At 40.1% G+C, this 13,462-nt stretch overlaps 1 protein-coding gene across 1 annotated transcript in view; it reads right to left on the reverse strand.

Annotated features, from left to right (window-relative positions):
* Positions 1–11,197: 11,197 nt before the first annotated feature.
* The window catches only part of SFRP1 (secreted frizzled related protein 1), a 56,897-nt gene continuing 54,632 nt past the window's right edge, over positions 11,198–13,462 (reverse strand). The window contains exon 4 of the mRNA XM_049772717.1: positions 11,198–12,878. Within this exon, the coding sequence (XP_049628674.1) occupies positions 12,556–12,878 (323 nt within the window). The 3' untranslated portion in view covers positions 11,198–12,555. The remainder of the gene's footprint in view (positions 12,879–13,462) is intronic.

Here is a 13,462-nt window from a genome sequence, read left to right on the forward strand (position 1 = left end):
TGTGTCACTTGCATCTCCAATGCCCCCTCCCATCTTTGAGATGTGGACTTTCCTACGTTCATGCTGCTTGTGTACCAGGGTTTTCTGTGCCTTTGGAGAAGCCCACACTCCCTTTTGAGCACATTCCTCCATAGTCTCTCTTTTTCTTCTCCTCTCCCTCCCCTTTTTCAGTACCTCCAAATAAAATCTGTTCTTACTTCAAAAACAAAACAAACAAAAAATGAATACAAAATGAATGACATATTTAGGAGAAAATGTCCCAGACTTTCAGTCATCTCAGATGTTTAGTTCTTACCTCAGAAGAGATTCTCCTGAAAAATCAATAAATGGTCTGAAGGGATGTGGATCAAATGCAGGCATTTAATTACTCTGAAGGATTAAAAGTTGAAAACCTTCTATAAGAAAGTGCTGCATTCAAGGTCCTGGCTTTATGCATCATGAACTGATTCTGATTCAATGTCAGTTACTGGTATTTTTGCCAAAGAAATACCAGGAAACCAGATTTTTCTTAATTTCAATGGTATGTCAGCAGTTTATGGACACCATCTGTGAAGCCAGACAAACTTTAGCACATTAATATACCATCATGGGGACTGGAGAAATAATGCAGGGGTTAAGGCGTATGCCTTGCATGAAGCTAATTCCAATTTGATCTCAGGCACTAAATGGTTCCTGATGCAGTTCTGAAGCCCCTAAACACGGACAGAGTTGGCTAAGGAGCCCCAAGAGGTGGCTGAATACTGGAGACCCTGGGTTTCCTGAACACTGCTTGGGAGCCCTGTCTCACACACACACACACACACACACACACACACACACACTATAGTCATAAATGCATCACTCACCAACAATGGCTGAAAAACAGAACAAAGTTGGTTTATTTAAAGATATATTCAACCCTACAGTGCCAATAGGAGGGCAGAAGAGGCTCCAAGGTAGTAATAACAAATCTATGGGAATGCTGTCCAACCTCTGTCCCTTTAGAGCAATTTCTTTTCACTTGGGGTGCTGGGTATCCAACCTAGCATCCTACTTGCAAAGCATGTATTACAGCCCTTTGAGGCCTTGCCCAGTCCCACCCAATCAATACAAGTTCCTTGAGTACAGATCATGTGATAAATATCATGCATAGTATAAGAGAAGTTAGAAAGATTAACACAGACCTAGCATTATATATGTATAATATATCTTATTACAAATTTAAGAGATAGGCATGCATTTCATTATATTTGTGTATATAATACAACTAATATTTAATACAAGTATAATGCACAGTAGGATTATTTTTGTTTTGGAGCCACATCAAGCCATTCTCAATAATTACTCAGGGAAATCTCTTGTCAGGGCTATGGGAATCATAAGCAGTGCTGTAGCTAGATAGAATCAGGGTCAGCTTTATTCAAAGCAAATGATTAAAACCCCTGTGCTATTTTATTTCACCAACCCATAAACACATGTTACTTCTAGTATTCTATCCTATGGTGTCCACAAACTAGTTGAAATGATAATAGACATTACAGAAATAGGAACAAATAATATGAGGCAAAGTAGGACCACACAATTTAACAGTGCATAATGAGTATAAGGTAAAAAGGGCCCAATGAAAATGGAAAATTCTAGTGACTTGTAATAGAGCCAATATATAATAGACACCAAAACAAATAAACGTATAATCCCAGTGCCAACAACTATGTGCTCTAATACTGATTAGTACAACATCCCTTATATCCATATCCTGAAAACAGATGTGCTCCTCAGACAAAAATTGAGGAAAAAAATTTTTAAAGGTGCCTAAAAAGAAATGGACAAAACCAAGGCTTACTAAAAAAATATTTGGTGATCTGGGGCCAGAGCAATGGTAGGGTATTTGCCTTGCACTCGGCTGACCCAGAACTGACTGCAGTTTGATCCCCGTCATCCCATATGGACCCCCAAACCAGGAGCGATTTCTGAGCGCATAGCCAGGTGACCCCTGAGTGTCACCGATATGGCCCAAAAAAAAAAAAATGGAGATCCAAGAAGTCACTCACAGATGAAGTTAAAATGCCATTGTTCAGGGATATAGAGATAGTATAGCAGCCAAGGTTCTTGCCTTGCATGCAGCTGACTTGTTTAATCCCGAACTGCCTGGAATGAACCCTGAGCCATACTGGGTGTAACCCCAAAACAAAACAGACGTGCACTCTGCACGCATGCACACACGCACACACACACACACACACACACACACACACACACACACACACACACACACGCACCCTCATCATGTACCTTTGGTTCTTGTTGAGTTTCTAAAGGAAGACCTTAGTGTTTGTGATTAAAAAAAATAATAAATAACATTGGAATTGCAGGTGAAGAGAACAGGAAAGTGTATCTGTTCTGTAATTTCAAATGCTCTCCTTCGACTTGCACTTTTTTCTCTAAAAGAATGTTGGTCTTTCAATGTACTCTGGCTGATTTTCAACACAGGTCAAGTTCAAATGGTTTGTACTGCCAGGACAGGGACTGTGCCTTAAAGAAGTCCAGGTGGTTCTGATTAGATCTAGAAACACAGGACTTCTCCAAGAGAGCACTCAAAGTATTCCAAAAGTCCGTGTTCTGGGTCTCTCTGTCCAAGCTTCATTCTTGATAGAATGTAACTTCCTGGTTCAAAGACAAAAATCTCTCATTATTCTTACATACCATCTCTACACACACATACAAAAAAAGAAAGAAAGAAAAAAGGGGGGCTGACTTGAAATAGGGGCCCCAGAGGTTTGTTTGGACATCACCCATTCTTTGTAAATCAACAATTTAATGAGTTAAGTGCACATGAATAAGAAACACAAGAGTCTCATTTCCTCAGAAATATTTGGGGGCGGGTGGAACTGACAGAAGGGGTGGGGGTGGGGGGGTGTAAAATGCACTCTGAATTTAGCCTAATCCAAAATCGGGAGGCAAGCCAGGACTTCCTCAAATATCCCTTGTCCCAGTGTTTGGCCCAGCATCTAAGAATTCCTGCTAGTCATGTCCTAGCTGAGATTCATGGCCCCAAATTTGGGGGTGCCAGTCTCCCATCACCTGAGTGGCCTGATTAATTACCCAGGTTGGACCTAGACTGAAACACCTGATAGATACCAAAGGCAGGTTCGGTCTCCCTGGTAGACAAAATACTCTGAAGCAAGAGATCAGCACAGTGAAAGGATCCAGCATGGAAATTTCAGTAGGAAACAAGCAATTACAAGTGAACAAACATTCCAGCGTCACTCACAATCATCTCAACACTTAACAGAGATCACCAAAAAATGATAGCAATAAATTTAGATGGGGGCAGCTTGCCCTTTGTAAAAAGAGTTTCCCTGGAGCTAGATTGTGACTTTTTTTCGGACACACTTGTGACTGACTGCGTGAGCATACATCTGTGTGTGCCTCTTGAAACACATGCATTTGATTTGATTTGATTTAGAAGTTGGATCTTTTCCCCTGCAGTTGAAACCACTTTCCTGAACAAACACATTTCCACCCACCAGGCCTGGAGGAAATAGTGAGTCAGAAGCAAGGAAAGACTTTTTTCTGGACCTGCTGTAGGTTCCATCTGAGAATCACTGGAAAACGTTCAAATCTAGAAAGAAGAATGGGTCCAGTGTTGCACTTATGTTCTCCAGTGCAGAGATGAGAAAGGATCCACAACGACAGACATAGTTTGCTTGAGATCTAACTGACCCAGACTCATTAGCTACTCCTTTTTTTCATCCAGATCCACATCTAGTCCCTAAGGATTCAAAGGTGAGGTCGTTCCTTCCATCATATTCAGTGGAAATGATTGTATGTCTCAGGATTCTGAAATATATGCACTGTCCCAACTTGATCTGCATGGTGCAATGCCTTCATCAAACATCTCCTGCCTCAGCATCAAAGACAGCCATCAGTTCTGGCATGGCAGCAAGGAAGAATCTGACTGCAAAAAAACAGCATGAAATAATTATAAGAGAATAGAGTTTACTTGCAGTGGTTGACGAGTCAGGGGGCATTAGGAGGAAGATTTCTTGCTGTGTTGGCTACAGCATATAGGCTGGTGCTATGTTTTTTCCTAGTCTACAAGCAGCTACTACAGCCTCCTCTTCACCCTTTGCAGACACTTGAGGCATGGCCAGGGCAGGTTCTGATTTGGCAGGCAGAAGAGATGTACCACTGCTAGAAGTCACTGAACAACCTGCCACATTAGCAGCCAAAGTTCAATTTCCAGTGGCTTCAGCTGCCAGGAGAAATACTGAACCCAAAGGAATCCATTTAATTCTGTAGAACCCACTCTGGTCATTACCAGGACACATTTGTGAAAGAGAAAATGGGTCTGCGCAGGCAATACTTTTTTTCTTCAGCCTATATTATTTTTGTTTTGTTTTGGGGCCATATCTGGCAACACTCAGGAGTTACTCCTGGCTCTGCACTCAGAAATTACTCCTGGCAGGCTCAGGGGACCATGAGGATCAAAACCGGGACAGCCAAATACAAGGCAAATGCCCTACCTGCTGTGCTACCACTCAGGCCCCTCTTAGTTTGATATTCTAAGCAAAATATAAAGTAACAATATCTGCTATGGTCTCCTGAAAACTAGATAGCAAAAAATGGAGCTGAGGCCCTCAAACCACCTTTCACTTCTCCCCATACTCTCCCAGGAACAAATGCTAGAAGAAACTTTTATTTAAAAGATATTACTATTTTAAAAAAATTTTTTATCTGACTTGAGTTGTGTGCAAAGCATTTCAGCATGGTGCCTTTTCCTAATACTCAATTTTGAAAGGAAAAAAAGTTCAGTTCTGGAACTTTATTTGCTCTAATTAGATCCCCAAACCCAAGGTATTGCAGATAATTCCTGTCACCAAATGCCACCTGGCTATCTAGTAGTCAGGTTTCTTGCACTTAGTTTTAAAGTCCAGGAACCAGACAATCCAGTGGAAAGGTAACAGACTTTTTCTTTGCATTCACTTTTACTAACTGCTCACAGCAAAGCTCATTTGAAATCTCAGGACCCTGAGAATTCCAATTCTTTCACCCACACCCACACCCGCCATGTTGGTGCTCAGGTGATGGGAAGGTCATCCTAATTAAAACCATGTGTGTGTGTGGGGGCGGGTTCAACTGTGGAAAATTGTTGGATCCTTTCTCCTCCCCCACCTCCTCTTTTGCTCCTTACACACACACACACACACACACACACACACACACACACACACACACACACACGCAACTTTCCCTCCCTTTATTTAAGCAAACAGCTATGATTAAGCACAGCCTCTTATCTAAATAGTCCACAGATGTAGAAAGACAGAGAAGCTTTCTATTCCTCTTTGGGCTTGTTCTGGTACCCATCTTTTCCAAACTTTAAAAAAAGGCAACCTTCCTTGGCTTTTGCTGACAGAGATTCCTATTGCCTGTTACCTTAGTAAATCAGTTCTGCTCAGCAGGGTGTCCTCAATTTCTCGGAGAGGTGGGATTCCCCCCAAATATTTCAGTGCCCCCCTTTCCCTGGCTTCTCACATAACCTGAATTTGAAACTGTCCAGATGTGAATGAATGAAACATGAAAGATTCAAATTCTGTTGTCCAGTTTGGGTAGTACTTCAGCTATCCAGGTGAACTCCACTGGTTGGTTAAGTTAGATGACCCCTGACTAGCTCCAGTTCTGGCTATTTAGGGAGTTAGGTAAAGGGCAATGGCTTATATTGCTTACTCTATTGAAGAAAACAGAGAGCTCTGAGTTTTCTGAAATTTAGTGAAGTCTGAAGAAAAGAGCAACCAACCCTCGAAGTCTAAAACAAAATAGAATCTAATAAGTAGATTGAGAGTCCCGGCTTAGAATTAATAACTAAAACTTCCCCAGTTTTCTTTCCATTACAAAGTGGCTGATATTTTGAGATACCAGAGTTAGCATTGCTACAAGAGGAATAAGAAAGCCTTGACAGTCCTTCTCCTAAGCTCCTTATAGCTTTGCTCTTCAAAAACCATTAGGGAGCCCATTAGAAAAGCAGTACTTCAGCTTCACCGAGTCTGAGAACTGAAGCCATGCCCTGCATCTCTACAGCACCCAGCTCTTCTGTGATTTTTTGTTTTGTTTTGTTTTGTTTGGGGCCACACCCGGTGGCTCTCAGGGATTACTCCTGCTTCTGCTCTCAGAAATCATTTCTGGCAGGCTCAGGGACCATATGGGATACCAGGAATCAAACCTGGGTCTGTCCCATGTCAGCCACATGCAAGGCAAACACCCTACCACTGTACTCTCTCTCTGGCCCCTCTTCTGTAATTCTATGGTTAGCTGCTCTCACCAGTTGTAAAGGGCATAAAAGGACACAATAGTAACCATGTTTCTCAGTCATTTTCCCCACAATATATCTAAAAATGTCAGAAATCTACCTACGGGGCTGGAGAGATAGCACAGCGGTAAGGCATTTGCCTTAGATGCAGAACAGTGGTTCAAATCCCGACATCCCATATGATCCCCCGAGTCTGCCAGGAGTGATTTCTGAGCATAGAGCCAGGAGTAACCCCTGAGCACTGCCAGGTGTGACCCAAAAAAACAAAAACAAAAACAAAAAAGAAAAAAGAAAAGAAATCTACCTACAATTCAGGGCTTGCTACACTTATTTGACCTTGCACCCCCTTTTTAGAAAAGAAAAAACTGCCATTGCTTCTAATTTAGAATTTTGCTTAAAGAGAATATACTTTGACTAATTGCCCCTATTGTGCCAAAAGAGTTTTAAGAAATTAGACATGTTCCTGATTATGAGTTGCTAAGGTAGTATTCTATTAGGTCATGTATGTAAGGAGATTGATAGTGTTGGAAGCATTATAAACAGTTACTCACTGCCATCATGTTATGGGTAAAAATGAAGGGGAAAAACAAAGCCAAAGAACCACAGTATTGCTTAAGACTGTTGTAGAATCATGTATGAGTCTACATGTTATGTGAGTAACATTTTAGTTTTCCCAAACAGTTCATATATTTCAAATTTTGGGTTACGTTGGGTTAATTTTGAGTTGACAGCAGTAACCTACCTAATGAGCATTATGTTTGGTACTAAGGCAGATGCCTTACCACTTGCGCCACTGCTCCAGCCCTGGCACATACCTTTCAACAAAGTTATTGAAGGGTTGAATAGATAGCACAGCGGTAGGGCATTTGCCTTGCATGCAGCCAATCTAGGATGGATGGTAGTTCGAATCTCGGCATCTCATATGGTCCCCGTGCCTGCCAGAGCAATTTCTGAGTGCAGAGTCAGGAGTAACCCCTGGGCACCTCCAGGTGTGACCAAAAACAAACAGTAAATAAATAAATAAATAAATAAATAAATAAATAAATAAAGTTATTGAAATTCAAAAAAGAAAAGAAAGAAGGAAGAAAATACCCCTCTAGAAATTTATATTTCTTAAGCAAACAAATGGAAATTATCCCGTAATTGTATCTGAGGTTTCTATAGTTCTGCATTGGATTATTCCAGCACTGTTCATGGGGCTGTAGCATCTACTTTGGGAAACGCTGAATCTCAAAGAAATCATAGGTGACAGAATAACTCACTGCCTAGTTATAACCATATGTGACAGAATCATTCTATCACACCAAATGGTAGAATTACTCTCAAATTTGTAGCATGTCAGTATTACCAAGGGGAGAACGCTAACTCAATTTCTGTCTTCCTACACCTAGAAATTCAGATCCAAGTCTACTTTGGGAACCTAGAACCTGAACTTCGACTAGTATGCTTGCTCTTTCAGATGTCAGCAATCTACTGGGTTTTTACTTTGCACAACTTTCTAGTGAGATACTGCGACAAAATATAAAAGACAAAGGATTATTGTTATATCCTTTTCTCCAACTCACACATTTACTATTGTTGCAGACTTTTTTGGAGGTCTGAATTTATTCTTGTTTGGTATTAGTTAATGGGGATCAGTTGGAAATACTGTGGAAAGAACAAAGAAAACATTTTTCTTTATAGCTGATAACTCTTCTCTCCGAGTAACAAATTTTAACATGCAAAAATCGCCTGGATATTATTAAGCTAGCATTGCTTAGACACAAGGCAAGGCTCAAACAGTCCTGATTTTAGAGACCCCAAACTCCAGCACAACTCCAATAGTTAAAGTTGAGTTGCATCTGTATTACATTTATCATCATTTTTATTGTTGTTCTTTTGTTTTTGTTTCTAAGAACTAAAAGTGCAATAGAAAAGTCTATGTTATGGTGGTGGCGCTTCAGTAAGGAAGCAATGAATTCTATACCTAGCCTAAAAGAAGTTTGCCTCCATATTAACTATAAGAAAACTGAAAATAAATGCCAATATTTTCTTCAGCCAAGTAGAAAATCTTTGGTCACCCATCAGGTGTTGAAAAAAATGTCCTATACTGGAACACAATTTTTATGTTGGCAGGGGGGGTCCACACCCAGCACTGCTCAGGGGTAACTCCTGGCTCTACACTCAGAAATCACTGCTAGCAGGCTCAGGGTACCATATGGGATGCCAGGATTTGAACTACTGTCCTTCTGCATGCAAGGCAAATGCCTTACCTCCATGCTATCCCTCCGGCCCCTGGAACACAATTTTCTTTTTTTTTCAATTTTCTAATGCAATGTTCCAAGTCCTCATACTAAGCCTGAAAAATAACTCTGTGCTCAGAATGTGGCTCTGGGTATTTGTTCATTTTTGGTTAAAGTTGCCATTTGTCTATGTTATATAAAGCACTAAATTTGTTTGTGCCTCACTGGTAGGACCCAGTGGTGTTTAGGATGAAATGCATGACAAATATGAGTTCCAGTTCTTTGTGCTATCTCCCAGCCCTAGTTTGAATTGCCTTATTAATCAGGGAACAACAATTATATGTGGTCTATGGGTTTGGTTATTAGTAGAGTAAATAAGAGACTTGATTCCTGAGCACCACTGGGTTTGGCTCAAAAACTTAAAAATAAATCACTATAATTGCTTACTCAACTTAAAGTCATAATTTCCTTAGGCAAGAAACATACAGTCAAACATAAAACATACATGGGGATTCAACAAGTACCTTGAATTATAGGTAATTCAGACATAGTTCGTACACAGCAGTCCAAGATTATAATTCCAGCGACATTGGCAACCTGGAAGCCCCAATACGGAAGGATATCTTTGTCTCTCTATGTCTTAGCTTCTAAATTTCTAAATCAAAGATGTTAACATGGTCTCATTGTGTGATTTTTGAGGCTCCAGATAGATATAAAAGAATTTTCAAATTTTAGCTGGTAAGTTCAACATCAAATTGACTAGAGGAGAAAGAGGGTCTGAAATCTCAAGTGGAGATGAAAACTACATTCTTGTAAAGCAAGTATTTAACCTTTTCTCTGATCTGAAATGCACACAGCCAGAGAAACCCTTCTGGAAGTCATTCATGGAGCAGATGGTAGATGTGGAATGGAGTAAGGGTAGCCCGAGGTGCCTCCCAGGCATTCCTCCAGTCTACTCGTGCCTGATCAATAGAAGTTCTTGATCTGGGACCAGAAAACATCATTGAATAAACTTAAGAACAGGGTGGGGAGGGGTGGTGGTGCATGTATGGTGTTAGAGAATGAGTAATGTATCACTGGGAGAAAAAAGTCACAACTCACACTATCATTGATTAATTGAGTGATTTTAGTCAAGTGAAAATTGATACATGGCAGAAGAAGCATGAAATAAAATGAACACATACAGGAATTACTATTAACATAAGTGATAGCATCAAAACATCTGGTAAAATGCAGTTAAAAAAACAACACAAATGAAATGGAATGTAAAACATTTTCACAGTATTCAAAGCTTTTGTAAAAGTTTTAGGTTCTAAAAGAGGAGCGCTACATCAAAGACATAAAAGAAAGGGGACTTTCAACTTCATCCTGTATATCTGCTGGTGACAAAAGGATTGGTATATTATTAATGGGAGTTGCCTAAGGAATACCTCTAAAACAGATCATCTGAGTCCACCATATCAGTGAAATTACAGACACTGGTTAATGCATAGTCTGACGAGAAAATAAAGATTTGAGGTTTGAGCGATGGGGTTTTCATAATTACAGATCAAAATGAAAAATGGTACTCAGAGTAGACTCTGCTTTAGGAAGTTCTTGCTGCTAAATTCACAGAAACCACAGCCAAAGAAATACCAAAACACAGAAGACTCTAAAAAAATAAATGTTCTTGAAATTTGCACCTTACTTTCTATCTCTTAAGATAACTACTAATACACTTGAAATTTTTAGCTGAGTTCTACCAATGAACTCATGCTTCTCTGCAGGGAGATTATTTTGGAATCTTTCTAATTGTGAGAACTGTCCAATTACATACAGAATTCTTTTGGAAATCAAGAACCAATGACTCTGCACATTGGTTTTCTTATATCCTTTGTTGAGGAAAAGAAAAGTTTGTGATAATAATGTAACTTTGGGCCCATTGCTTCCTTGTGCCCTGACACTGCTCATGTGTTCAAGTTTTGATGGTGTGTTTCTCATCAATAGGCTTGTCTCATCAATGGTGTGATAGTACAAGTTCAGGTACTCTATACTTAAAGTAAAACTTGTAGCTGCAATTCATATTTTCAATTTCATTTTAGCTTTTTCTGAAAATGTCACTTCTCACCTGAGAATTTCCATTTAGTGAACTGCAGAGCATAGCTGCTTTTTCTATGTCCTTGCTACACCACCAGCCAATACTGAACAAATCTCCCATTCCAGGGGTCCCTATTTAAAGAGAGGGCCTTCTTTCATGATTCATTGCCAAAATAAACATGTACATACGCTGCACTTCAGTAAATCAACCAAAACTAAGACCAAATCCATGAACTCGAGAAATTGCTCTGAAATTCAATTGACAGTAAGAAAGTAGAATCTTTCTAATTAACTATATACATACACATTTTAAAAATCATTCACAATTACAGACCAATCACTTAAGATCCTCACCATTTTATGACTGAAGATCACAGAGAACAAAAAGAAAAGTAAGCATTAAAATGATGGAATCACTAATTGTAAAAGATTCATTGTACAAGACAACCCTTCTGTAGGTAATGAAGATGGCAGACTGATTTTCAGACTGGAACCTTCAGATGTTATCGAAGTTATGATGTCTGTGCATTACCCAGACAGACTCATTGCAGCTTCCATAGAATCAGGCTGGGGATGAAATTTACATTATCTTTTATATTTCTATATATTGAAAAAAAGGAGTAAATTTACTTTAGTGAATGGGTTAGTGGGCAGCATTTATTAAACATCAGAGCTTAGAAAAACAGCATTAGGAAAAACTTTGGAGATGAATTTGCTTTCGAAACTCTCCTCTGGGGTGGACAAACATTTTTTGAATCCTCTGAATTTCCTTAATCCATTGGTAATCAAGGTCATAAAATAATTTTTAACAGGAATGTAAACTGAGTTTCCAATGGTGCTGATTTGGGCCCAGGACAATCCAGAACCCCTCAGGAAATGGAACAATATGGCTAGTCTAGTCCATCTCCCAGCAAATGACAGGTGATGGTGTTGTTTTGCTTAGAGAACCTTTCAAAATCTCAATGCAAACATTTGTTTTTTAGCTTTTAAAGAAAATGAGTGTCTTCTTTTTCAAAACATGTACAAGGAAAAGAACAAAAAATATTAGAATAATAAGTTGTCCAGCCAATTACAATTCACCCTGACCAGCAACTTACTATCCTGTTCTAACTTATTTTTCTTCTATATTTTTAACTATTTTTTAATTACACTAAACATTGTCTTCTCAGTCTGAAAACCATTGTCTCTTGCATACTATGGGGTTTGTTGCCCAAGTTGTTTCCATCCCTTCTCACAGAAGCAGGGAAATGCCACCCTGCACGTGTTGGAGGTGAGATCATAAACTGAGGCAAACGTAACTGCACTGTCTATGTCCCCAATGACCAGCTGAATCACATTGTGACACTTGCATAAAAAAGATAGCAGACATGAGTTCCCTTGACTTCCATGGAGCTACCTGTGCTTTTCTTTCCTGGCCTACTATTTTGGGTACCAATGCTATGTTCTAAGTGTGGTAGGAATCTGTTTCCATCTAAAGAAGACTAAAAGAGACATTAGTCTGGCACTGAGGTGACATGTCTTACAAAAAGTTGAATTTCCTACTTCCAAAGGCATAGACTCACAATTTGTAATGACAAAGAAAGTTGCCAAAGTGACTCTACTGCTATTCCTCACTTTCAAATCAACCCTTATTTTTGCAGGCAAAAAGACTCTTACTTAGTGACTGTGTCTCTGGCTGAACTGATTTTTGTGTCTCAGTGTTATACTGATCCACACGGTCCATATTAAAGGGCTTCCTAATCTATCTGTTTTCCTTACCTGGGCATGCGGCTTTAAATATTGGCTATACTGGGATGTGTAGCATGGCTGTGGAGAAAAAGGAGAGGGGTGCTGCAGGAATAAAGCCTATAGATGAGTGTCCTACACCAAAGGAAGGACAGTGCGTGTGATCCTCCCTTCTTTCGGGTGGTCTTCTCAGCCCCACCTTTCACTCAGCTCATGGCTCACTCCCCACCCCGCCCATGAGAATCATTTAAAGACGGACTGAAAAGTGGGGCACTCGTGATTTTTCATCTTCTTCATGAAGGTTTTGAATTCCTTGTTTTTCTTATCCCACTTGTGGATCGCTGTCAGCAAGTACTGCTTCTTCACCTTTCGACCCATGATGAGAAAGTGGTGGCTGAGGTTGTCCAGCTGATGGCAGGGGCAGTCTGCTCCATTCTTCAGGTACAGGACAAGCTTCTTCAGCTCCTTCTTCTTTATGGGCCCCAACTTCAGGGGCTTCTTCTTCTTCGGAACAATCTTCTTGTCACCATTTTCTTTTTTCACTTCTTTGATTTTCATCCTCAGTGCTAGAGTAGGTAAGGAGAGGGTAGGAAAGAAGAAGGGAGAGAACACATTTTAGAACATAGTTTTTTGTTTGTTTGCTTGTTTGTTTTGGGGTCACACTCGGAGGTGCTCAGGGGTTACTCCTGGCTCTGCGCTCAGAAATCACTCCTGGCAGGCTCAGGGGACCATTTGGGATGCTGGGGATCAAATCTACATCTGTCCCTGGGTCAGTCAGATGCAAGGCAAATACCTTACCACTGTTACACCACTCTGACCCCAGAACATAGCTTTATCCTAAAAGAGCAAACCAAATAGATGGCTTCCGGAGGGTCTAAAATAAAAATCAAAGAACAGGTTAAAATGTAATTCTATAGATGAGAACCAGGTCTAGGTTTATTTTTATGTACTGATTGTGTGCCTCTAATTTTATAGTTACCCAATTGTAGTTCAAGAGTTGCTATTGGGCACTATAAGATTCTTAAATAAAATTTCAAGATCAAATCATGGGGCTGGAGAGATAGCATGGAAGGTAAGGCATTTGCTTTGCATGCAGAAGGATGCTGGTTCGAATCCCGGCATCCCATATGGTCCCCCCGAGCCTGCCAGG

Source organism: Suncus etruscus, chromosome 4, assembly GCF_024139225.1.
Source record: "Suncus etruscus isolate mSunEtr1 chromosome 4, mSunEtr1.pri.cur, whole genome shotgun sequence".
NCBI lineage: Eukaryota > Metazoa > Chordata > Mammalia > Eulipotyphla > Soricidae > Suncus > Suncus etruscus.